This window comes from Aulonocara stuartgranti, assembly GCF_965226115.1.
Source record: "Aulonocara stuartgranti genome assembly, chromosome: 4".
Taxonomy (NCBI): Eukaryota; Metazoa; Chordata; class Actinopteri; order Cichliformes; family Cichlidae; genus Aulonocara; species Aulonocara stuartgranti.
The window spans coordinates 35785260-35812658 of record NC_138942.1 but is presented as its reverse complement, the minus strand read 5'-3'; the positions used below and the strand labels follow the sequence as shown (position 1 = coordinate 35812658).

General features: G+C 45.8%; 1 protein-coding gene and 1 long non-coding RNA gene across 2 annotated transcripts in view; one reads left to right on the top strand and one right to left on the bottom strand.

Annotated features, from left to right (window-relative positions):
• LOC309705029 overlaps nt 1-27341 on the bottom strand; it is a 33103-nt gene extending 5762 nt beyond the window's left edge. Inside the window, exons 1-2 of the long non-coding RNA XR_014276438.1 lie at nt 26353-27341; nt 26068-26130 (exon numbers count right to left, since the gene is read on the bottom strand). This is a non-coding gene — a long non-coding RNA (uncharacterized lncRNA). The remainder of the gene's footprint in view (nt 1-26067; nt 26131-26352) is intronic.
• Nucleotides 8173-24313, top strand: ppl (periplakin). The gene is made up of 22 exons (XM_082530421.1): nt 8173-8395; nt 11374-11473; nt 11756-11910; nt 12091-12211; nt 12640-12765; nt 12861-12902; nt 14613-14774; nt 14852-14959; nt 15355-15450; nt 15527-15649; nt 15739-15885; nt 15968-16119; nt 16205-16314; nt 17327-17490; nt 17614-17792; nt 17901-18039; nt 18219-18412; nt 18663-18813; nt 18895-18978; nt 19070-19186; nt 21085-21177; nt 21253-24313. The coding sequence occupies exons 1-22, from the start codon at nt 8346-8348 to the stop codon at nt 23923-23925; spliced, it is 5286 nt and encodes a 1761-aa protein (XP_082386547.1). The 5' UTR covers nt 8173-8345; the 3' UTR covers nt 23926-24313.
• Nucleotides 27342-27399: the final 58 nt, after the last annotated feature.

The following is a 27399-nucleotide window of genomic DNA, read 5'->3' as shown; positions in this document are numbered from 1 at the left end:
AGAAGCTATGCAAGTGTGGTGGGGACCCAGGGCGCTGGTGGGAAATGGACTACTGGCCATCAATTCCATCATCTCACGCCCAAGACGCCGATCGACATTGCAGCGTGAAATGTCAGAACTGGTCACCATGTTGGGCAGAAGGAGATCATCGCCCGTGAACTTTCAAAACTCAACGTCTCAATAACGGCCCTATCGGAACTTCGGCTGACTGGAACTGGCACTGTCTCCTTCGAAGTGCCAGCCATGGACGAAAAGATGACGTTGTATTACTCGGGCGGCGACAAAAGAGAAACCGGAGTCGGCTTCATGGTACACCATCGGTTCTCTGCGAGCGTCGTGGCCTTCCAACCCATATCTGACCGTATCGCCGTCCTAACTGTCAACGGTACAATCAAGCTACACATCATTGCGGTCTATGCACCGACCGAAATGAACTCCGACGCATCTAAAGATGATTTCTATGATCGCCTGCAAGACGTCCTGGACTCCCTACCTCAAACCGGCATGATCATGATCGCCGGCGACATGAACGCCCACGTCGGAGAAGACCGCACTGGCTGGAAATCGACGATGGGAAAGTTCGGCCATGCAAAAATGAACAACAAAGGGCTACGATTGCTGTCATTCGCCGCCGCCAACAGACTGGTCCTCGGGAGCACGCTATTCCAACACTCGCTCAAGTACCGTCTGACATGGCGCAACCCAAGAGGAAACGACTCGGCGCTACTCGACTATGTGCTCATCAACACCCGGTTCCGATCATCCTTGCAAGATGTCCGGGCGATGCGCGGACCCGACTGCGGCTCTGATCACTATCTTGTCCGTGCCAGGGTGCGCCTGAAGCTCCAACGAGCGAAGAAGCTGACACCCAAACTGCCCAGGCTGGGCTGGCATCACCTCAACAACAATGACCGCTGTCAAGAATTCCAGATCGCATTATCGAACCGCTTCGCCCTCCTCCCCCTGAGCGACGATGCCAACAAAGAAGAGCAAACAATATCGGAAGCCATCTTGGACTGCGCCAAGCCGCTGTGCCCACCCGCCCGGCGTCGCACACAACCGTGGATCTCGGACAAGTGTCTCGACCTGGTCGTTGAATGCAAGAAGGCCAAGCTAACTAACTTTGAAAAGTATCATCGGCTAAACTGTGAGGTGCGGCTGAAGATGAAAGCAGACCGTGAGGCGTACTGGAACAAAGTCACCGAGGAACTTGAAAATACGGCTGAACGACAAGACTACAGGGTGTTGTACCAGACAATACGTAGTCTCAGTGGCAAGTGCAAGACGATGAATGATAACATCAGGAAGGTGGATGGCTCATTTGTAAAGTCAACTGCAACGGTGGAAAGAATACTTCAATGAACTCTACAATCAAGATCCGCCCCAAGGTCCGGCTGCAGCGCCGCCCATCATTGACCCTCCTAAGGTGCCGATGTCTGATGCAGAACCAACGGTAGAAGAAGTCAAACTCGCAATCCATTCGCTAAAGAACAACAAGGCCGCTGGCCTTGATCATGTGGCGGCAGAAGCCCTCAAAGCTGGAGTAGAAGTCCTCGTCATACATCTACACTCGTTATTCAAACTGATCTGGACATCAAATATGATACCAGCAAATTGGAAGAAGGCGGCTGTCATTCCTATCCTAAAGAAAGGCGACAACCGAGAATGTAAAAACTACCGGGCATCAGCTTACTGTCCATCGTCGGCAAGGTCCTTATGAAAATAATTCAATCACGCCTTCAAAAGCACTGTGAGATGACCAGCCGGGAAGAACAGGCCGGGTTCCGACCCGGACGAGGCTGCAGCAACCAGATCTTCACCCTACGTCGACTCATGGAGGAACGGATCAGATGTGGACGCTGAACAGTCATCATCTTCATTGATTTCAAGTCTGCGTTTGATTGCATCGACCGGCCAGCCTTGTGGAGGGCTTTGGCAGCCGAACACATACCCGTGAAGATCATCGAGCTACTACAAACCGCCTACGATGGCTCGACTAGCCAGGTACGTATTCATGACGAAGTGTCCGAAGAATTCCCCATCATGACAGGGGTCCGGCAGGGCGATGTGGTGTCACCACTGTTGTTCAACATCGTCATCAATGCGATAATGCACAAAGCATTCAAGGGCCGCCGCGGAGTCCAAGCCTCGACCGATCGATTTATCACCGATCTAATGTTCACTGACGATAGCGCCATTTTTGCCGAAGATGACACCGAGGCAACTCACATCCTCTATGACATCGCCCGGCACTCCAAACTGTACGGCCTCAAGGTTAACGCCGAGAAGACCAAAGTCCTGACCACCGACAGCTCACCAACGATCGTCCACCTCGACGTTGTGCAGATCAAACAAGTCCAACAATTTCAATATCTGGGGTCCTTCGTCGAGGAGAAGAAAGTGGCATCATCAGTAGAGATACACTCCAGAATTGGGCAGGCGGCGGCAGCATTCGCTTCCCTGCGCTGGTGCGTTTGGAAGAAGAACAACATCTCATTGGCGACAAAGATCCACCTTTACCGAACCCTGATCCTGCCCATTCTACTTTACGGCGCAGAAACGTGGACAATGCTCAAACACGACCTGAGCAAGCTCGAAGTTTTCCAAATGCGTTGCCTTAGATGCATTCTCGGCGTTTCCCTTCGTGACCGTCATTCGAATGATACCATCCTCACCAGCTGCGGCAGCCAACCGACGATCGGCGACCTAATCCAGCACTGCCAACTCCGTTGGTTTGGCCACATTTGTCGAATGGACCCGAGCCGCTACCCCCATGGCCTACTCTGGTTGGCCCGCCCCACCGATTGGAGGGTGCATCGAAATGCACCAAAGAAGACATGGATGAAACAAATCCAGGATGATTTGAAGGTCCTTCGACTTGACCTCGAGCAGGCAAGAACCATCGCCTTAGATCGAAAAGCTTGGAAGATAATCGTTGGTCAAGCAAGAGAACCTACGGCACCTACAGCAGCGTAGTGGTTGCGCGGCAGACCACCGCCGCTGGTCGCCCGCTAAGGACAAGAAGAAGAAACTCTTACTGGAGCATCTGAAATAATGCCAAGTGTGGTCGTTCACCCTTTTTCTTGGTTTACAATAAAACATGCTCAGAAGGCTGCTTGAAATGGACAAATTAATGAGATCCACCCAGCTGTCAGAGTGCTTCCAGGTTGCATTTTGCACTAGAGGTGTAGTTGCAGGAAGAGCTTGACATGTTGTTCATGTTTAAGCGTCTCTGTCTCTAACTCTCACCCTGTCAGCAGAGGAATGCTGTGGTGACGGGGTGTCAAACGGGTTAGTTAGTAGTTAGTTAGTCAGGTGTGGAGGAAGTTGTCAGAGGGTGGGGAGCCAGTGAGTTGGTGAGGTCCCAGACAGGAAATGGGCTCACAGGAGTAACATAGAGCAGACAGTCTGGTCAAAACTGAGTCCTGGAGCTGTCCTTACGTACTGGCTGCTGCTGAGGATGGTGAGGTGCAGGTGGTCTGACTGAAATGTGGGAGGTCCAGGCTCCACCCAGGGGTGGGGCAATCCCTGCTGGACTAAAAATGTTCACACCTCAGTAACATCATTATGAAATTACAGCCATAGCCATGAATGAGGTCATACATTTTTGTTACACATGTAATCTACCTGGCATTGAGCGACTGAAAAGAAACTACAGTGCAAGAAAGACAATGGGTCACGCAGAAATAAATAATCTAGGGAAGGTTCAAATGATAACTTTGCATCTAACAAATGATATTACAAAACATGTAGCAGTACTGCCCCGTAGCATGAAGGCTCTGCCTTTGCACCTGATGCTCATGCTTGTCATTTATGGAGCGAGGGTGACGGGTCTCTCTGTGTTAGCCCTGTGAAAATACTGGATGGAAACTGATAAGTAATTCATGATTAATTTCATCTGTAACATGAGTGGAGGTGAAAAGAGGAAAAAAAGGCTGTAAAACATCAAGAGTCAAGAAAATATGATTGTAAACATACAAATGATTTCATCTTACTTGAAGTATTCTGGAACTGGAACTCCGAGTTTATGTAAAATAGAATAGAATAGAATAGAATAGAATAACCCTTTATTGTCACTATACCTGTACAAGGAAATTGTGGGCACTCCACACCAACTGTACAGGAATAAGCTATAAATAGTAAGACAGCAGGAATATATACAAAACACGGGGAATATGTACAAAACAAGAGAAAGGCCCACAATAGAAGAACAGGTTGAAAGGATTTGGTCTGAGGCAAGTCTATGTGTGAGTGGCCTGAATGATAGGGGTTACTGAGGCCATGGCTCAGACTCATGGGTGGGCAGCGGTGGGCTGTGGGGCCATCGTGTTTGTTAAGAATCTAAACGGCCCTGCTTGTGAGTGTGTGGTGTGGGGCCTGATTATGAGGTGGGGTCCATTATGAGTTCTTTTGTTTTAAGGATTGTGGGACTGATGCTGGAGAGAGAGAGGAGGTGTGTCGGGTCATGTTTATTGTCCAGTGGATTTCCCAACATGTCAGTGTGACACCTGTGGGTCATTTGCCACATCAAGAGAAATTTGGCAGTTTTCATGAAAGGGAAGAAGTGTTGAGGAAAATGACACACACCTACACACACACACACACACACACCTACACACACACACACACCTACACACACACACCTACACACACACACACACACACCTACACACACACACACACCTACACACACACACACACACACACACACACACCTACACACACACACACACACACACACACACACACACACACACACACACACACACACACTTGTTTAGGACCACATACTCATTTTTATTGATAACAGCTTTTATTTTCCAGCCCAGCAGAGGAACGACACGTCTTCATTCCAGAAGGATGGAAACACCGACTGTGTTTGAACACTGTGCAATCCTTACAAAGCTTTAAACAGGAAAAGACTAAAGTGACAATGTTAACACAGGCCAGGACTACATTCAGCTGATCTTCACAAGACAGACTGTCCATAATCCCAGGTAAAATAATACTTGCTATTTCAGGTGAGTTACTGCAGGTTCTAGATCACATGTGTAAGTGAAAGCAAACGTCTTTTGCTCTCTGGGTGCAAACTGTAATGTACTAAAAAGGTGCATGTTACTGATGAGCTGATAAAGCTTTCCATCTGAGAACACCTTTGGTTCCTGGCCAGTGAAACTTGAATCAATGTAAAGGCTAAGGCCATGCTAATGTTCCTGTTACCACACAAAAGTTACAAACTTACACTACAACAGATGAGAACACGTTATCAAACCTCTGAGCTTTTACAGCCAAACTATGAAGGGAACGATACTTTGTTTCAAATAATCCTGCACAAACCATTACAGCTACTTTACTGGCTCTTTTGAACATGTAATGCAAAGCAGAACTATGCTAAAGACTAAGACAACATTGTACTGGTTCTTAATGATCACTTTTCTACTCTGAGCACTCAAAGCACTTTACACAACATGCCTCAATCACACAAGAGCTGTCATCTATAGTGCTTCCTATCTCACATTCACACACACTCATAGCACGATGGATGCATCAGGGAGAAACGTGGGTTAGCACCTTGCCCACGGATATTTGGCATGCAGACTGGAGCAGACAGGGATCGACCCACCAACTTTCCAATTAGTAGGTGACCTGCTCTTACACCTGAGCACACCTCCCACATTGTACTCCATTATTAAGGAGTATTATTATTATTAAGGGTCAAAACTGCTGCTTCAGCCTTTTCCAGGTTTTCAGTTATTTTAATCTTTCACTTAACTCCCAGAACTTTATTGTAGTGCAATTGAATATTAGCTTCAGCCACAGAGTGCATCTGGGGTGGTTGTGCCTCAGTGGGTTGTCTACTGACAGATAGATAAGTTGCTTAAGTGTAGAAAAAGCACTTGTATGTATGCGTGTGATTGGTACTTTGAGCGCTCAGTTAGGGTACAAACGTATCGTCCATGTACACAGTGGTAACACTCTGGGAACATCTAGCATCTGTCTTGTTGGGTTAGTTCAGTTTTCCAAAAAATGAGCCAAACGTACAGTCACGTAAAAAGAAAGTACAGGACATAATGACAACCCTTTATTCCTTAGTGGGCTTTACAATGACGCAACATCAAATGAACAACAGCACCTTAACAGCGACTTTTACTTTTAACCACTTTAAGGCAAAACGAGTGTGTGAAAAACTAAGGCTGTACAATGCTCGGAGAAAAGGCCAAAATCCAAAAGCTGCATGTCACAGTCTTAATGCCTAAAGGTTAAAGTTCATGACAGTATGATTAGAAAGATACCAAACAAGTACGGCTGTTTGGAAGGGCTTCCAGGAAAAAGCCTCTTCCCTCTGAAAGGTGGCAGCAGGATTACCTTTGCTATGCACAAACCTGGACACCAAAGTGGAATTGTTAGTCTCTGATGCACAGAGAGAAACTCAGACTGCTTCACTGGTTGCCCATAGAAACCAGGATCAACTTTAAAATCTTAGTTCTCACGTTTGCATCCATAACCTTGGCCGTCTATCTCCGCTGTTTCCTGCTCTCTCTAGTCTTTCACTCATCTTGTTGTTCCTTCTGCTCGTCTCGTCACTGTGGGGCGCCGAGCTCTCACTCGCTCTGCTCCTCGGCTGGCGCTCGCTTCCTTCAGTCTTAAGAAATATAGATTCCCTTATTTAAGTCACAGCTCAAAACCTACTTGTTTAAACTGGCTTACTCGCTTTAATACAGATCGTACTCGCTGTCAAATCTTGTTTATTTGTTTTTTTCTTTTTAATTTGTTGTTTTTTGTATTTTAATGTATTAGAATCTATTTTAATCTACTGATTTATTGATGTCTTTTTCTCTTTGTAAGGTGACCTTGGGGTTTTTGAAAGGCACCCTCAAATAAAATGTATTATTATTATTACCTAACACCACCTGTCACCATGATGGAGGAGGTGCAGCCACAGGACCTGGGAAAGCAGTAACTGAGTGGACCATGAACTCCTCTGTATAACAAAGTATTCTGTCCCACAGCCAAAGCTCGGACCAACCTAGGTCACCAACAGGACGACGATCCTGAGCTCAACAGCAAACCGACTGAAAAAAGTCAGGGTTTGGCAGCAGTCCAGACGTCAAGCTGACTGCAGACAGCTGTCCATAAATAAACACCTACAAACCTCCAACAACTCACTGGAGGTTGTATTCAGGAAAAGGGAAAGGTGCACTTTTTTCTATAAAACTGGATGTCAAACAGAAAACAAACTAACAAATAAAGTGAGCTGAATCAAAAAGTCGAAAACTAAAGTGTGGATGTTGAAATGCCTTTACTCTGTATCTGAATTCCTGCAGTCACACTGTCACTGTTGCACACACAAACACAACACAGCAATCACACAGAGCACAGTGTCAAGTCTGACTGGTTCAGCCAGAGCTGTCCTAGCTGCCACACCCAGAGCCAGTCATGCACACAGGACAGGTTGTATTTTCAGATACATACTCTGCAGGAAAAGGCAGTGAACAGAGATCCAGCTGTCTGAAACTGGCTCTGATTCGCAGTGACCCCAATACTAAGGTCACTGAAACGACCTGTAGCAGCTGGGGCCAATGATCAAACCTGCACATGCCACTTGGCCAGAGATCTGCAGAATATGAAGAAACACCTTCAACTTTGATGTTCCACAAAGTATTTCCAAATAGTTTTTGCTTTATAAAAGGGAACATTGTGCTGCTAACAGAGGTCACTCCCCTAACACCCAAGCGTGGCTGCTATGAGTCAAAGCTAAGATTTCCCAGCACTTTAAATAACTTGTGGGTGTGCCAGGCCTGCAGGTGTGCTGCTGATGTTTATATGAAAGAAAGAAATGAGAAACCTGACCAGGACACCCCGCTTTTACACAGGCCCGTGCTGCAGTGGCCATTCTGCAGCTGGCACTAAGCTTTGATACAGCAGCTGGTCTGCTGCATACCTGAGGCAGCCGTGCTGGTGTTACAGGTGCAGCACACAAACTGCTGATTACTCCCAACTGAAACTTTGAAACGGACGCGCCTCGTTTTACTGTAGAATTCATTCACTTTTTCAGTGGAACACACAACGTGTTTGCGTGGGTGTGAGAGGGGAAGGCTATGAAGGCGGGGCCTCGCTCTTTGGACCCTCCCACCCCTGGCTGCTGACAGGTAGAAGGTCAGGCTGGAAGCGCTGACTTCATTGGCTCTGGTACTCTGAGCTGGGACGGCACGCTCTGATAGTGAGAAGGGCGCGTGGACATATCTGACTTTGACACACAGCGACGCAGCGAGCGCGCGCAGCCGAGACTCACCTGTACTGCTGGGTCTGTTTCTGTGGAAAGCCGCTGACAGGTGACCTTCATCATGCTGAAGAAGAAGACCAAGTCCACCACGATAACGCAGCCGAAACAGGCGTAAGTAGGAGCTTGTTCCTCTGCGCTCGAGCCCTTCAGAGCGGCTCGCGAGCTTCATCTGTCCTAACTTGTAGTGATTTCTACACGATCAGCGGACTCACGCCACATCTCAGACAAAAGGATGGTTAAATGATCACACCGGGGTGAGCCCGGCTGTGCTGAAGCTCGGAGTTTATATGCGCGTATCGTATTACTTGTTTGTGCACACAGAGCGGTCTTAGCGCAGCGCTGTGCGCTAAACCAGCAGCAGATGGAAAGAACGCGGAGCTGTCCGTCCAGGCGCTTTAAAACAGGCTCGGATCATTGTGTCCTGATGGATCGCGGGATGTAAACGTTCTGGTGGTGTCTGTATGAGCTACAGTCAGACGGGCAGGGCCGAAACTCGGCGTTAGACTACATAGTTTGTGCATTAACTGGAGAGTGGGTGTGGCCGATAAGCCCTGGTTAGTTTGCGGTAACTGGTTCGATAAGTTTTCTGCTGCCCTCCTTAGAAACACAATGTGAGAGGAATTCCTTGCAGCCTCGCCCATAATGTCACTGCACCAGGGCCAGTCACTTCAGCTGTTGTACTGGCGTGGTCCAGGGTACATGCCGTGGTGAAAGTGAGCGTGTTAAATCATTACAGAGCGCTGGCTTAGAAACAGCACAGCCAAGCAGCAGGTATCGGTGAGAGATGTTTGTCCTGCTGCCACACCTGCGCCAACAGCAAAGGAGTCTTTGTTTTGGTGTTGTGGCGTCATGTTCGTGTGAAGCATGTGTTTACACCAGCACAGTGATTCGTCCGTCTTAGTGCATATCGTTCATTATAGTCACTCGTGCCCTGTGATAACCACCAACAGATTGCAATGGAATCTGAGTAATGCAGCTCCACCCCTCTTCATGCTGCTCTTCTTGTTCAGGTGTAGGTGTGCGTGTGTGAAGGATGAGCCAGGTTTTAAGCCAAAGCCCAGCAAACAGAGACGACTGTAAAGGCGAGGCGGCGGAGCTGGGGCTCAGACCACCGACCTTCCAGTTGGTTAACAACATGCTCAGCACATCTCAGTGTACACACAGAGAGGAAAGGGCTCGGGGTTTGCAGCGATGCTTTAGTGTTAGCAGCAGGCTTCCACACCCTGTGTGACCTAATGCTGGAGCGTTCTGGTTCTGATTTAACCAGCTCCCTGTGGAAACACGTGAGTTGTGTTTGTTGAGCGCCAGATCCTTTTCAGAACTAACACAGCCTCAGTGAGAACACTGTGTTAAAGCCAGCGACCTCCCCAGGACCCAGAAATACACAAAACAAAGCAGAGCAGCTTAAACTGTTGGAGCATTGCAGATCAGCACAGCACTGCTTCTTGTTTGGTGATCTGACACTGTGCACTCTTTGGTGACCACAGCAGGGTGAGCTCACATCTGTTCTGGATTCACAATGAAAACAACGCTCCACTTTTACACAAGTTTTATGCAACAAGTGGTGCCAATCATGCAGGAGCACAGTACAGACAGTACAGGCGTTCATGTTCCTGTGTTCTCACGTATTTGGTGTTGTGATGTTTAGAAGACGAGTGTGTAAAGTTGTAGATGAGACGTCTTCTTCATGTTTGTCACTACAGTCAGAAATCCCCCTCAGTCTGTTGGGTGTTGTTTTGGATGAGCTTGCCCAGAACAGCTCGACAGTGCGCACCAGTTCAGACTTGTTTGTGTTAAAGTAAAAATCAGCTCAGCTTTGAAAGTACTGCATCGAGCATTATGTAACGTGTGCGTGTGTGTGTGTAACAAAAACTCGCTGGGCTAGTTTCCCCCATTTTAGGGAATATGTCAGCTACCTAATGGCAACTTATCCACTGAGATCGGAGATTCACAGCATTCACAGTCAGACTCATGAGCTCTGATGTTATCAATCAACACACTTTATTAATCCCTCAGGAAACGATGTGACTATAGTTGCTCCAAGACAACAGCAGTAACAGACTGGACTAAATTAAATAATACAACTTATTACAAAGTTACAAATATGAGAAGTGGCTCTAATATATGAACAAACGGCTCAATTATAAGCATCCAGAGTATTGAAGAGATTAACTTTATACGACTGACGTTTTACTCTGAACTGTAAAACTTTCTTATTTTGGTGTTTTCACCGTAGACGATGTACAAACAGGTGTAACTATCGCACTGTGTGCTACAGTGATGGATGCCTCAGATGGAGGAGCTGTGCAGGGAGATGACCACAGGACTGATTTCCTGTGTTGTTCAGTGGTGGCTAACGTTTGCGCCGTACTGTAGTGAGTTGTGCTCATTTTCACCCAAATTGTCACTGGTCATTGATTGCTGTCTGACACCAGGTGTGATGGAAACATGCAGTGAGATGATGACTCGTTATCACTCTGTGTAATGAACAGCACAGGTACTGTACAGAGTACTCGCTGCTTTCCACTTAAATCCACAATTAAATCTATCGAGAAGGTCAGCTGGGTCCTGGATCACCTGTACGAGTAACACGATGTCAGTTTCTGTACAAACGTGTCGCTGTTGAAACTAACAGTGCACAGCAAAGAAGTCCAGTACATTTATCCTGCATTTGTTGCCCCATTCAGAACTCTGACACTGACTACATTTGAACTCTTTACATGCCTTGGCACTCTTTGCTACTCGTGATGGGTTCCCAGTTTCTCAGATCTGCTGGTTTAGTTTTAAACCACGTGCTCTGCACTTCTCTGATGCCTCGTTAAAGTACTAACCCTGGAGTAGTACTTTAGTGATGGGGCTTGCAGTGCTGAACACTGACTGATCAGTTCTTGGTGTTTTGTATTTCTGAAAGCGTCGAGCTGCTGTTCTGCGGCTCATAATCGAAGGGGTTGAGCTTGTTACGAAGCCGCTATTTTCAGCTTCTGCAATTATGATATATGTTCCATCGAGTGTTACAGAGTTGCTTCACAGGGATCCAGAAAAGCCTGTGTGTGACGTCATTAAGGATGTCTCTGTGTGTCGTCTCTCAGTGCTCCCAGCACAGAACTCGCCACACTGATCGAGAAGCTGCAGAAGAATGCTGACAAAGTGGAGAAGAATATCTACGATGTGGAGCAGAACCTCAACAAGGTAGAGTGCTGCAGCAACGCTCATGTCTCCAGTCAGTCCAATCAGCTTCATGTGTGCTGTCGGCTATAATTACATATGTATCAGCCTCTTTGAGAAATAGACCACAGCTTATTTCAACATGGAGCATGTTAGCCGTCATATAAAAACCACCGCAGCCACACGTTAGTGCCCATCTGAGCTCAGAGCCACAGCACTGTCATGATACACTTTCAGCTTCTGTCTATTCAGCTGAAAGGCTGGCAGTGTTTGGCTAACTCCACATGACTGACTCTTTCCTCACAGGATGTGAGCAAGATCAATGAGGGGAAGCAGCCCCTGTATCAAGAAGACACCAACAAGAGACTCCTCAATTCTCTGGAGCTGCTGAGTGGCCTGGATGAAGACGTCGTCAACGCCAGACGCCTTCAGCATCCGCAGGCTGAGATGATCGCACAGGAGTGAGTGAACGCTATTTCACGCTACGCAAACCACCTTAGTTGTGCCTGCTAGTGCATGATGCACACAAAAGCTTAATGTTAAGTCATGAATATTCACGAAGACCTGAGGAAGACCTGGTTACTGTTACCTGCTGGCTCTGTTACCTAAAATGTTGTGTTCGCGTTTCTGTGTGTATTCAGCATGAAGCAACTGCGTGACAGAGTGACGAAGCTGAAAGAGGAGCACGGCCACATCTACCACCTGGTCCGCACTGAGGGCAAGCCCAGCATCAACTGGGGCAACATGATGGATGAAAAGCTGGTAAACAAAAACCCAGCAAACATGAATTCAAGCCACAGTGTGCAGCACTCGCTGCTAGGTCCAGCACGGTGTTACAGAGGAACGCCTCGTTAGGTCTTTATGTCAGTGCAACAACTGAGAAACTTTCAGTTACTGAGGGAACACAAGCACGCCTTAGCTGTGTGTGCACATGGTGCTTACATGCAGCAGGTGGCTCGCACGCTGCAGATCACTGTCACTGTGGGTTAGCAGGAGTCCTGCTTAAACAATGGAGTCGGGTATTTGTTTGTACAGTGCACAGGTGAACACAATAAAAGTATTCCATGTCTGCATGGCAGAAATTTCACATCACATGTCTGCAGAGGGTGTTAGACATAGGTCGCTTTTTAGACGTTTCATTTCAGAAAAGTGGAATTCATTCATGATGCACACCATGTGTCTCTGCTCAGGACAACCTGCAAAACAAGGGCTTTGGCCAGGACCTGCCCTCTGTGGAGAACGAGGTGGAGGAACACAACATCTTCCACAGTGAGGTGGAGGCTCTGGCTCCTCACATCTCTGCCAGTGGAGACAAGGTGACATGATGTCAGAATCAAAGGTTTGCACAGTTGGACGTCCTGCGTCGGTTCCTCGCTGACCCTCTGTGTGTCTGCTCTGCTTTGTTCTGCAGGAATACGTCAGCAGCCTTCAGTCAAAGTACAACAAACTGCTGGTAAGTGTTCGTTTCTGTGTGTATGATATATGTGCGCTTTTGTGTAGTTTCACTGTGATCCATGGTGAGTGCGGTGTATGCACACAGCATCCAGCCGGCTGACAGTAGGGCTGGGTATCGTCACTGATTTCTAGAATCGATTCGATTCGGGAAGATTTTGCCTCAGGCAGTCAGAAATATTATAATTCTGATCACTTATCAGTACATATCTATATTTTTATATCTATAAAAAGAAACCTGACACTTGTGAGACTTTATCAGAGGTGTGAGCATCACAGCAGAGGCCTTTGTGTCAAAGTAACTGAGGATGAAACGCAGAACAACATGAAGGCATTTTTCCTGGTCTGTGTTTTTATAGCAGATGACCTTAAAAATATTGTGCAGTCAAAAACAAAGCGAAGCAGAGCAAAGTAACAGAGGTTTGATTGGAGACATCGCGAAGCATTTTGCAGTTTTGCATAATTTTAAAGTTTTAATTTGTTCAGTATTGAACAGCAGAAATGAGGCTTTCTTGTCGGAAGTAAGAAAAAACAACAACAACAAAAAGCAGCTGCCAACACCAGCAAAACAGCAAAGGTCAGAGTGAATTGGTAAATAAATGGTAAATGGCCTGTATTTATATAGCGCTTTACTAGTCCCTAAGGACCCCAAAGCGCTTTACATATCCAGTCATCCACACATTCACACACTGGTGATGGCAGCTACATTGTAGCCACAGCCACCCTGGGGCGCACTGACAGAGGAGAGGCTGCCGGACACTGGCGCCACCGGGCCCTCTGACCACCACCAGTAGGCAACGGGTGAAGTGTCTTGCCCAAGGACACGACGACCGAGACTGTCCAAGCCGGGGCTCGAACCGGCAACCTTCCGATTACAAGGCGAACTCCCAACTCTTGAGCCACGATCGCCCTCATGACGACGTTTATGTGAAGCGTAGTTTGGATCTTCGGTCAATATTGTTTGGAGAGAGATAAACTAACAGCTTCAGAATCAGCGCAAAAACGACGTAAACACAAAACGCCGATGCTTCAGAGTCAGCGAGCTGTCGGCTTTCAGCCCCGACGGCGTGTCCCTGTGCGTGCCGTCGGGTGAGAAAGTCACATCTCACTGATTCTGATGCGTCGGCGTTTTGTGTTTACGTCTTTGTGCAGAAGCCGTGTTCCTGCTCTCATTTACTGTTTTGTTGGTGGTTGTTGAAATTTGGTGAGGTTTAACCTGAGATTCTGGCATTTTGGGCAAAATAAATTTATATTAAAAAATCGATTCAGGATTTTAATGACTCGATATCACGTTATCCAGACCAGAATCGATTTTACTCGATAAATCGATAATCAAAACCCAGCCCTAGCTGACAGTAGTGCTGCTGACACACCAGCCGGTTCTCCACTGAAGTGTTTTATCTTTAGCAAAAACATGAATTTGTTAACAACTCAAGAACTTGATTTTACTACATGAAATCTTTTCAGCACCTAGTTTTTGAAAAGATTAATAACAAGTAAACTCTGACTGTAGCACAAGTTGTTATCATTCATACAGGCTGGAAAGGCCACTTACAAAATCAAGCTCATCAGATTCATGCTAATTATATTAAAACACAGAATCATATCGTTTGAATTCAAACGCAAACAAAACTTTCCTTGACTCGTCCAGGCGCTTGTAAAAACCTCAAATAAAGCTGTTGGTGACTAAGCTTCCTGTTCCTTCGGCTAGGCTAACTCCAGCGCTCGACAGCGCAACCTGATGAGCCTGCGAGACTATATGCAGCGCTGCACCAACGAGCTGTACTGGATGGACCAGCAGGCAGAGGAGAGGATCAAATACGACTGGAGTGACAACAACCTGGACTACCCTGCCCGGCAGAGGCAGTACGAGGTAGCTGTGGAATTCACACACGTGCACGGCGAGTGAAACAAGCTCAGCTCGCTCAGCAAATTTGTCTCAACCAACAGAATTTCATCAGTAAATGTCTGGAGTCCAAGGAGGGCACCATCACCAAGCTGAACGATGATGGAGAAAAGCTGATTGCCTCCGACCATCCAGGGAAGAATGTTATGGAGGTACCCACCATCCGCACACTTTGACTCTTTCATAGTGCATTTCTGCCTGGGCCCTGGGTCCACGGGAGTCTGCGGTAGAGCAGGGTCATGTTTTAAAGACAGCGGGGCTTCAAGGCGCTTTTCAGTCCTCACACAGCAGACGGATGATGCGCTTCTCGTTTTGTCTAAAAACACTGTTTGTGGGTTGGACCCAGTTGGCATACGAGCAGCTCAGGCAACAAATGAGCTGCTTCCACTTGTTATCTCACAGTCTGTTATGGGCAACGTAAGACGTTCATCCTTCAGATGGATGTAAAAAGGGGGGAAGAAGCCATACTGGTGCTTCTTATTGTCTCATTATTAACTCTGTTGCCGCACATCTCTATAATGTTACGCATAAACCACGTTGTTGTCAGGCTCATATGGAAGCAGTCCACGCTGACTGGAAGGAACACCTGAACCTGCTCATCTGTGAGGAGAACCACCTCAAACACATGGATGAGTACCACAAGGTCAGTGTGACAGGTGACATGCACAGAGACGCATTTAAAGAGTGAAGCTCATCTGTGCGTGTGTGTCTGCATGCAGTTCCACAAGGAGGCGCGCGACACTCAGGACCTGCTGAAGCGTCTGGACACGGAGATCAGCCAGAAGTACAACCCCGAGTTCAAAGACATGTATCAGATGGAGGGCCTGATCAGGGAGCTGGACGTGAGTTCTTTTATCTGCACATAGACCGTAGCTGATAGCATCACTGACTGCGTACGGTGACGACACGCTTGTGCGTTTCTTGTGTGCAGGATGAAGCCAAGGCCATCGAGAACTTTGACGAGCGGGTTAAGGCCCTTCAGAAGCGCAGCCTTCAGGTGTTGCCTCTGAAGTACCGCAGGGAAACACCCCAGAAGCTGATCCCTGTCGAGGCTCTGTGCGAATTTGACACCGATGACGTACGTACTGCGTCCTTCACACGTAATACTGAGACGATAGCGGCGTGATCCAGTGACGCGTTCTAACTGTTTCCCCGTGTAGGGTCAGATCGTGCGGGGGGAGAGGTACACTCTCCTGCGGCAAAATGGTTCCAAATGGGACGTGAAGGATGCGGCCGGACACAAGATCACTGCCCCGGGCATCTGCTTCATGTTCCCCCCCACCGACCCGGAGGCTGTGGCCATCGCCGACAAGTGAGTGTGTACAAAGGGCTTTCTAAACTCCTTTGGCCGATGAGGGCATCTACAGCTGTAACAGTATGTCGTGTGTGTGCTGCAGCCTGACCGGACAGCAGAAAGCTATCAAACAGAAGATGGCAGCCACCAAGGGAAGTCTGCAGAAACGCTTGGACGAGCTGAAGAAGACGAGCGGAACTGCAACCGCTACAGGTACGCATGACGCACAATAATATATTAGCACCACAATTAGCCAAGTTAGTTGGTTATGACAGACCAGCTGATTTCTAGTATAACCTTCCAGTGTGCTGGTGCCTCTGACTCACACTGTTTGCTGCCAGTACACTCAAATATATGCAACTGCTCTGCCTTCCCTCCAGGTGAAAGGCTGCCCTGGTTCTTAGAGTTAATGACGTTGCTCTGTTTGTCACAATAATCCTCACACTAGGAAACTCGCATAACCGCAACATGCTCTGTTTTTCTCATCTATTCAAGCAACTATGTTAGTGAAACCTTCACCAAAAATATGTTGAGTTTTTCTCAAATAATAAGATGACGTTGAGCCTTTGTTTCTTCATAATTAGGACATAGGATCATGAGGAACGTGCAAACAGACAGTTTGTAGAAATATTTGGTGTGAGCACCGCTGAGCACAGTCTGAACTCTCAGCTTTCTATCCAAGCATCTTCAGGAACACTTCTCCAGGCTTCCTCAAGCTGTTCTCTCTCCTCTCTACATACAATAATAATTTAATCACTGCACTAGAGCTGACTGATGTTTCAGTCCAGTTCTCTGCAAATTTGGATGATTTCTTGCTCAGAACACCAGGACAGAGTGGGGCAATCCAGATGTGGTTTACCGTCTGCTTTTGTGTTCGCCTTGTTTCTTCTATGACACATTTGTTTTTCTCACACACAGTAAATCTGAGCAGGCTACATACAAAAAGGACACACACAGAATAGACATGTTGCCTTCATGACACAGTGATATAAACTGTTGTTTCTGCCACTTCTTTTCCATCTGTTAGTCGAAACTTTGGGTTCTTGAGTTACTCAGAAGTAACTCAAAACTTCAAGTTGCTCATTAAGTTGAAATTTTGAGTTTCATAACCATGAAGCATGAAAAGAAGCTACTATAAATCTAAACGTGCTGCTGGCTGGAAGATTTCAGATCAAGTGTGCGTGTGATGAATATGTTTCCTGCCCTCTCACACTGCTGCATGTAGCCTCAGACAAACAGGAACAGCAGTGCCGCCAGCTGATGGCTGGTCTGGATAAGGTTGTCAGTGACCTGGACAAACAGGAGAAATCCATCTATGCTCGAGTGCGCCCTCCGCTGGAACAGAACAGGACACTGCAGGACAGTACTGACCGCCTGCAGGACATGAAAGTAAGAACGTCGGCTTTGTTCTTTGGTTTGATATTAAAGCTGCTTCTCTCTGCTCGGTTTAGCCCACCAAGCAAAGAGTGTGTTTTTGCACTGTGCAACTCACCAGTACACGTTTCTCTCCAGGACATTGCTGCTGCTGTCAGAAGGATTGAACCAGAGAAGTCTTCTAAAGTGCAGGAAGCACAGAGCTTCTTGGTCTCAAACCCAAATTGTGCCAGCACATCTCAACTTCACAGCAAGGTGGATGAGGCCAACAAGAAGTACACCAAGGTGGAGCAGCTTCTTCAGTGCTCTCAGGAGAAGTATGTGACCTGGTTATTGCTTTCAAAGTGCCATCAGTGCAGCAGCATGCCTCTGCTTTTTCTGTTTTCAGTGTGCTCAGTGACAGGCATTTTTGAACTTTGCTTTAGGCTGAAGAATTCCAACCAGCTGGAGTCATCTCTGCAAAATGGAAAAACCTTACTCTCCACCTACGAGAACAAGCTGGCCAGGGAGGAGGTTGCTCCTGCTGACGTCTCTTCAATGGAGAAAACCCAGCGGGAACTTGCAGTAAGATGGTCTTATATCAGAACAGAATTTATTCACTTTTATATGAACTGAACTGAAAATTGTTGTTACTGTTTCAGTTTATGTTCCTTCATGTCCAAACTGCCACACGTTCACAGACAGGTGACGTGTCTGTTTACTGTAGGTTGTCTCAAGCAGTTTGTCTTTTGCTGCCCTGGCAGGATATCGGAGCGGACCTGCGGTCACAGAGGACACTGGTCTCTGACACAGAGCAGAACCTGCGTCTGGCCAAGAGCAGCTGTGAGAACATGGCCAACAAGTTCCAAGAGCACTGCCCTGACATCGAGAGGCAGGAAGCTGATGTCCAGAAACTCAACAAGAGATACAACAACCTCAACCAGCAGACTGACTCGAGGTAAGTTGGGCAGGAAAGCACGTCAGTAATATGTAAAGCAAATACAGCGCAGGACGTCATCGACAGCCAGAAATGTCTAGCACAACATCACCTGCCCAAGGTGCATGGAGATAGCGTGAAGAAGCACTACAGAACAACTGTATTACCTGACCGACGCTCTGGCTTGTGACCATCAGGGTCCCTGAAGCACAGACGGTCATTTCATATGTAAAGACAATCTCTGATGATATGTTTTGGTTTGTTTGTGCAGGGCTCAAAGCTTGCAGAGAGCCAAGATGGCGTACAAAAACTACTGCAATGATTATGACAATTTGAACAGCTGGCTCTCTCGTGTTCCAAATTACGAGCCCCGTGACACTGATGACCCAAAACAAGTGGAAACGAAGCTGAGAAATCAGAGGGTATGAATGCTGAGCAATAACTCTGCATATTTCTCGTTACACATGAATGTTAGTGGCACTTAACTCTGCTCTTTTCTACAGAACCTGTTATCTGATATAGCGAGAAAGGAGTCTGATTTAAACAATGTCTCCAAAAATGCCCAGCTGTACCAGCAAGCTGTCAAAGTCAGTTTTTCTCCATTGATTTTTTTTCTTTATCATATGATCTTTTAGAAAAGTTAAAGGTTTGATGTTGGTTTACTGATTTACTCTTCAGGACTATGAGACTGAAGCTGAGAAGTTCAAATCTATCCTTGATCTTGAGGATGGACTTGTACCTCAGACATACAAGAGGAGCAGATTGGAATCACCTGCAGCAATAGTCAAGGCAGAGGTAAGGCACAGCATGCACGGTGAAGTGAAAATACACAGCATAGTTTAAACTTGTGTTGCTAACTGCTATGACCAACACAAGTCTTCTAGCTCAGAGCTCATTTTCAGCTGGGATACAAATTAAAACAATGAATAACCAAAAGCAAGAGAACCTGATATATCCTGAAAGAATCGTGACCTCAGAAATGTTCCAGTCTTTTATTGGATGCATTTCAAACTACAGTTTTCTCTGGTACTCTCAAACAAGCGCTGAGATTACCCTGATGACGCAGTTATCGGGTTGTTTAGACAAGCTGAGTTCGGACACAAACATGGTCAAAACAACAGTTAGTGGGGATAGGTCAACTGATTAATCCAAATTGTCCATCGGTGTGAATGCGGGACTGAATGGTTGTCTGCCTCTATGTGTTAGCCCTGCGACAGACTGGCGACCTGTCCAGGGTGTACCCCGCCTCTCGCCCAATGACAGCTGGGATAGGCTCCAGCAGCCCCCACGACCCTGAAAAGGATAAGTGGAAGCGAATGGATGGATGGCATCACAAAACAAGGAGCTGGTGATAGACTTGCAGTTGTGCAGCACCTGTGACGATGCTAAAGCAGCTTAAATAATGTGCCCTGTAATAAATTTGAATTGAATCCCAGCCTACAGCATGAGCTGAGCTGTAGGACTGCATTAAGATCAGCTGATCTGCTGGCATTGTGTTATTAAATACTAGAAAACACAGATTTACCAATAACAAACACTACACAGTAGCCTGCACAATCCGAAATGTTCAGGATTAGAGAACGGTAAGATGGGTACGATTAACATCAAAGTGTTCCACTTACCTGGATTATATCCATCCATCTATTCTCCTCTGTTAGGGTCGTGGGAGGTTGGAGCCTGTCCCAGCTACCATAGGGCGAGAGGCAGGGTAGACCCTGGACAGGTCGCCGGTCTATCACAGGGCTAACACACAGAGACAGACAACCATTCGCACTCACATTCACACCTACGGGCAATTTAGAATTACCAATTAACCAAACCCCACTAACTGCATGTTTTTGGACTGTGGGAGCACCCTTATCTTTATAGGCTACTCTGTAGTGTCTGTAATTAGTAATGTTTTCTGGTAAAGGTTATTTAGGGTGGGGGGGGGGGGTGTATTTACAGTGGGAGCCAAGATGTTTTACACTGGGACTTGAATGCATTTTCCATTTGTGGATCTGGCAGCGTTCAACTTGTCTCAAAACCCCAAGTTGGCATGCGATGTGATCTGTGTACGCATAGCAAGGTTATCGAAAAGTAAAATCATCTGATTCAAGACGCTGTGCGTAAATGATCTGAATGTATTTGTTTGTATGTACGCATTTGTAAAATTGTTCGATGTTTGGTCAAACGTAGCACACTCATGCGAGTCCTCAAAAGGTTCACAAAATTATTGTACACATTTGCAACCCCTTTGAGGAACATTTCTCTCCGTGTAGACAGTATTGCCATTGCTGCTGTGACATCCATTGGTTTCCTCAAGATGAATTTTTTCACTATTGCCATCTTGGTTTAAAGAAAAAAAAAAAAAAGACAGATGTGATAAGGAGGGTCATGTCTGACTGAGAATCCATTTCCTCATTGACATGTCAATCACAAGCTGTACAGATAATCATCCATTCTGAAATGCGGTGTGGCCAATATTTACGCACAAATATAAATTGTTGAGGCACTTTGACACCGGCCAGAAGCAACATCAATATTTATACTGTCTATGGGCAAAAGGTATCTACAGGAAAAGAGATGCTTCTTGACACAAACAGACTCGTGCAAATTAACAACCACAATCCTCAGCTTAAGGGCATAAGCCAAAAACCCCTACAGAAGTTACTGTATATGATTTTCATTACATGTTATTTTATCGTTTGCAGGAAGCAGCTATTGAGGCAAAGTTTACTGAGGTGAATGCTGTAAATAAGCAAAGACTGCAGAATCTGGAGTTTGCCAACAGTCTTCTGAGCCAGGTAAACTATTTTACATATCATTGCTACATAAACATAAAAACTACAGTAATAATAATGATTATTTTCTTTCTATAGCAATCTGAGACTATCCAAGTTACAAATGTCAAGTCGGTCCAAGCCAATGCCCCTGGTGAAGAGCCGTGGAGAATAAGAAAACAGCTAGACGATGAGATCCATAGGCGGGAGCAACTAGAAAAAGAAATAGAGACCGTTCAGACTGACATTTATATGCTTGAAGGACAAAAGCCCCAGGATACAATTGTTAAGAAGGAGCTAATTAAAAAGGTTCCAGACCCCCAGCTGGATGAAGAAGTCTACAAAGTCCAGCAGAAGTTGTCAGAGGAGCGCCGCACTACCCATGTCCTGGAGAATGACCTTGAGGTACTAAAGTTGAAGCTGCGTGGCCTTGAGACAGAGGTCAAAGAAGGGGCACAGCAGTACACAGTGAAGGAGGTCTTGCGTATAGAAAGAGACCGTGGTCAGGAGGAGGCGGTCCGAAAGCTTCGGGAGGAGCTGGAAGAGCTAAAAAGGCAGAGGCTGATGAAGGACAACGAGCTCATTGAGATCCAAAAACATGTGACACTCCTGGCTGAGGAGAAGAACAAGGAACAGGAGGTAATCACTGAAGAGGAGGTGATCAAAGTCCAGAATGACCCCCAACTTGAAAGTGAGTACAGGGTGCTGCTTGACAGGAAAGAGAAGGAAATAGAAAGCAGAAGGCAGCTGGAGGATGAGTTGCAATTTCTTCAAGAAAAGCTTCGAAGACTGGAGAAGGAGAAATCAATGGCTGAGGAAAAGATTTCCATCAAGGAAGTGCTGAAAGTTGAGAAGGATACTGCCTTTGAGAGAGAGGTAGAAAACCTTAGGAGGCAGTTCGAAGATGAGAAGGCCAAAAGAAGATCATCACAGCGGGAAAAGACTGACCTCCAGAGGAAAATTGCAAGCCTGGAGGAGGAGAAGTCTAAGGTTGTGATTCAAGAGAAAGTACGAGAGATTGTCCGGCCCGATCCCAAGGCTGAGAATGAAGTGGCCAATCTCCGTCTTGAACTTGTAGAGCAACAGAGGCGGTATAAAGATGCAGAGCTCCAGTTGAGATCTCTGCAGGATGAGCTGACCATGCTCAAGAACAGAGGGCCTCAAGTGGAAGTTAAAGAGATCATCAAAGAAGTAATCAAATATAAGATAGATCCACAAACTGAAAGAGAGCTGGAGAGACTTCGCAATGAAATTGTAGATAAAAGCCACCAGACTGAGAAATCTGAGCTAGAAATCCGCCAGCTTCGAGATGAAATCGAAAGATGGAAGAATACCAAACCCCAAGTGCAGACCAAAGAGGTTGTCAATGAAGTGCTGCAGTACAGAGAAGATCCAAAGACTAAGGAAGAAATTGAAATGCTAAAGAGGAAGCTGGCTGATGAACAGCAGAAACGCCTGGACCTTGAGAGAGAACGGACAGAACAAGAAGAAAAAATTAGACTAAGAAAGATGGATTTGTCTCAGGTTCGTGAGAAGATTGTTCAGCAAGAAGTGGTCAAGATGGAAGAGGATCCTCTCCTTAAGTCAGAATGTCACAGCTTCTTACAGAACATCAACAATGAGCAAAAACAGAAGGAGAGCCTAAAAACAGAGCTCTACCAATTGCAGAGACAGAAGACTGACCTGGACATGCAGCTGGAAGAACTGGAGCGTGAGCGCAGGGCAAGGCGTGATGCAGAACTAGAGATCCAGCGGCTTCGGGTTAGACTTAATGAGCTAGAGATCCGTGACAAAGAAAATCGTGAAAAGGTGACAGTCAAACAAAAGGTGGTTCTGCAGCAGGATCCTCAACAGGAGAAGGAACACTCCATTCTCAAACTACAACTTGATGAAGAGCGTCACAAACGCACCCTCCTTGAGAAAGAGTTGAATGTCCTTATTCAGCAGCAGATCACCCTGGAAAAGGTAGATGTGAAGGAAAGGGTTGTCCGCACTGAGAAAGTCCAAGTTGAACGGGATCCAGAGGCAGAGATTGAGATTGAGAACCTAGAGAGAACTCTGGAAGAGGAGAAAAGGAGAAGGCGAGAACTTGACCAAGAACTATCCACCCTCAATTCCAGGCTCTCTGATATGGAGTTTTCTAACACCAAGTCTACCAAAGAATTGGACTACATCCGTGATGAAAGTAGCCGATTGCAGCAGGAAAACCAAAGGCTGCAAAATGAGATTCGCAAGCTTCGGTCAGAGATTGAGATCACAAGCAAAGAGACTCGGCTAATTACAGAGTCTGCGCCAAGAGAGGATTCAAAGAACTTGGAGTTGAGGCTTGATTCATTACAGAAGGAATTGGCAGAGCTGAGGGCTGTAACAAACCAGAAGGATGAGGAGATAGAGAAGCTTAAAAAGAACCTGGCAGCTGTGAGGATGAAGAGGGAACAGAGGGAAAGCCATCTCCGCAGGTCTATTGTCGTCATCGACCCAGATACAGGCAAGGAGATGCGACCAGAGGAAGCCTACAAACTAGGGCTGATCGACTGGAAGATGTTTGTCAACCTGCAGAGCCAGGAGTGTGACTGGGAAGAGATCTCAGTCAAAGGGCCGCAGGGAGAATCCTCTGTGCTTCATGACAGAAAGTCAGGAAAAAAGTTTTCCATCGATGATGCACTGCGCCTTGGACACATCACAAATCGCCAGCTTCAGCAGTACTTAAATAAAGAAATCTCCATCCAGGAGTTTGGTGCATTGGTATCGGGCAAGAACAGGGGGCTTTAAAAGATACGCTTTTGATTTTCATTCTAAAAAAATCTGTTTTGACTGGTCTTCCTAGCTTTTAATATATACTTATATTCTCACTTTAATATTGTGGTGACCCTCAGTTACTATGTGTTTTACCTACGAGTCCCAACTACACCATGTATTAATTTTCTTATGCATATCTGGCATGAATACATGGACTCATATTACCATCATCACAGCCAGCCACATAAATTTTTGATGCTGAAAAGTTCGATCTTTAATTTCTTTAACTTGGTGGCAGGGTTAAGAATGTATCTTTGAAATATTGTCACTAAAACTCACAAGAGTACTAAGTGTTTCATTTATTTATGGGCTTTAAACAGGGTTGTCGGCTGTGTGCTTTCAATAAAAAATTCAAACAAAATGTAATGTCTTGTGGGGTATTTTATTGTGGAAAACGTATGGAATTTATGGTATCAATATTCAATTTTATTTATGTATCACTGAATTACAACAATTGCCTCGAGGCAGTTTATATTGTAAAAAGTAAAGACCCTACAATAATACAGGAAAAACAAACAACAATCGGATGCTCCCCCACCCCCTATGAGCAAGCACTTTGGTGACAGTGGGAAGGAAAAACTCCCTTTTAACAGGAAGAAACCTCCAGCAGAACCAGGCTCAGGGAGGGGCGGGGCCATCTGCTGCATGCAATTGGAGAGGAGGGAGGAAGACAGAACAAAGACATGCTGTGGAAGCGACCCAGAGATTAATAATAACTAATAATTAAATGCAGAGAGGTGTATAAACATACGAGTTAATGGCATTACAGGAAGCTCCCAGCAGCCTACACCTATTACACTGTAAATATGGAAGGGAATTGTTACTAGTTAAGGTTAAAGGGATGGTTGCCTCAACAGAGCTCTAACTTTGTCAGCCTGTCTACAGTGCTGAAGAGAAACCTGGGGTTGTTCTTACTATGCAGGCTCCTTCTGCACCCTGCACAGTTATCCAAGGGGAGTGCAAAGAAGGAAGACAGTCCTGCGGCACTCATTACTGTGTCTAACAGGTTTGAGGTGCTAGGTCCAGAAGCCACAGGTCCCGAGGAAAGTCCCCGGTACCACCTCAGAGCCCATAAGATTTCACACATGACAGCTCTCATTACTGGTGACTCAAAAATGAGAAACGGTAAAACAAGCTCAGCATGTCAAAGATTCTTGGGCAAGATACGGAATTCAGAGTCACTCCTGATACGTTCATCGGAGTATGAATGTGTGAATGTTAGACAGAAAGATGTCCTTGAATGATGAATAAGACGTGTAAAGCAGGGGTGATTCTAGGATCAGAGGTTTGGGGGTGCTGAGCACCCAGAGCTGCTCAGCCAGGCAAGATCAACTTTACTCGTCACGATGAGACGACTTCTTCCTTAAATGTCTCCAGTTGTCCCGAGTTCCCTCTGACTGTCTCCTTGGTGCATTTAAACCTGTTCCTCCCTGTCCTCGTCTCCATTATCAGTCATCATAATTTTACCATCTCTGTGCAAGTCTGCAAATTTCTTTATTAAATCATAAGATTCTTAAATTCATCAAGTCTCTCTGTGCCTGGGTCCTCGTCACAAAACATGACATCACTGCTTTGTACATTTTAACCCAATTTAATCCCACATTTGTGAAAGAAAAGCAAAATACTGCAACAGTCTGTAACAAAACCATCAAATCAGATAAAGGTTATTTAAATGCTGCAAAAGAAGAATGGATTGGAATAAAAAAAAAAAACACATCCTAAACTTAATTACTTTACTGGGGGAAAATGATGAATGGGGATCATAGTGAGTATTAAGTAAACAGAGTGCATTTTTTGGACAGAGATTCACTTTTAAGGTGTGTGTGTGTAATACAATACAGATACATGAAAATAGACTCCAAAAATAGAGTCATTGAAATGTACAAATTATTGATAAAAAAAAATAAATTATAAAATTGGAGGCAACTTTGCCTATGGTACAATGTATGAAAGTATCTTTACTGCAGATACTACTATGGCTCTGCAGATTTATTCCTTTCATTTTAACCTGTGTCGCCTCACCTTGAAGTTGGAAAATACTTTTGGTGGTCAACTCTCTCAAGCAGTTTAACAGTTTCTGTTGTGCCTGTCACTGCTCCCTCTCTGTGTCCTTACCTGGTTCTTCCTGACCTTGCACTTTCTCCTCACGTTCCCCTCTTTCCTCGCTCCCTCTTTGGACTGATAATCATACACAAATAGATTGTATTCAATTAGATTAAAAAATTACATTAATATGAAAAAAATATTAAGATCAATAATAAAAAAAAGTCCTCTCTCAGTGTACTTTCAACCAAAAGGCAAATAACCAAACCACATGAACATCTAATAAAAGATATAAACATTGAAGCACTGATCCAACATTATCCTTTATTGACGGATCCTTTGTTCTTACACTTTTACCTGAATGTGGCTCCTGGGTTTAATCTTGGCACATATGACAAAATAAGCAGCTTCTCTCACTCCATTTCAAACAGGACAGTGGTAACAACAGCAGGCTACGGACAATTTTAAGTTTTAGATTTTAAACAGCCTGTATACATTTCAATGGGAGCAACAGGACAGTCAAATGTCGCTGATTTTACTACAGAGCAGGACGGATTGTAGAGTAGCAAACATCGTCGGGAAACACGTTTCAACACTGCAGGTTACCTGGTGTAATGTTTTTCAGCTAAAAAGAAACATGGCCTGACTCCTACCAACTATATAAAGAGTAACTGAAGGTTAAATGCAGCTAATGTGTCCTGTTTTAAGCCAGGCACTCACACCTCCGCTCCGCTGCGTCTCAGCCACCATCGCTCTGGCAGAAAGAGCGCTAGAGCCAGAGCAGGGGAGAGCTGGAACAAACCATTTTGGGAGGGGGTGGGGGTATGTATACTTTTGTTGTTAAAATATTACGTCTCAACCAAGTACTGTATGTTTTTTATATTTTTAGTAGTGTATCACACAAACAGCAAGTGTTGTCAAAAAAAGTAAGAAATCTTTGGGGGTGCTTTGATTCATTTTGCTGAAGCACCCCCAAAAATGGGCTAAAATCGCCCCTGGTGTAAAGTGTTTTGAGTGCCCACGTAACGTAGAAGCAGTTACTGTCACCGCACACCTGTGTAGAACAACTTGAATCCACCTGCAGTGCTCCTGCTCTCCCTCCACACACCCACACCCAGCGCCTCTCTCCCACCCTCCCTCCTTCTTGTGTGTCTTCAGGCAGCAGCAGAGTTGGTCGACCCTATGTGGAAAGCGCATTTTTGTAATAATGGCCGTTTGATTCGGCCGAGGCTTTGTGGCGGATCCCCTTCCCGATGTAACCTTCCCCGTTTCTGCCGGCCTGGGACCAGCGTGTGGCTCCCCGTGGCTGAGTCATTATTGTGGGTTTATATCGTTATGTATGGAAGATATGCTGTAGATATTGTGCACGCTGCTGTTGCTGCTGCTTGAAATGTGTAGTAAACA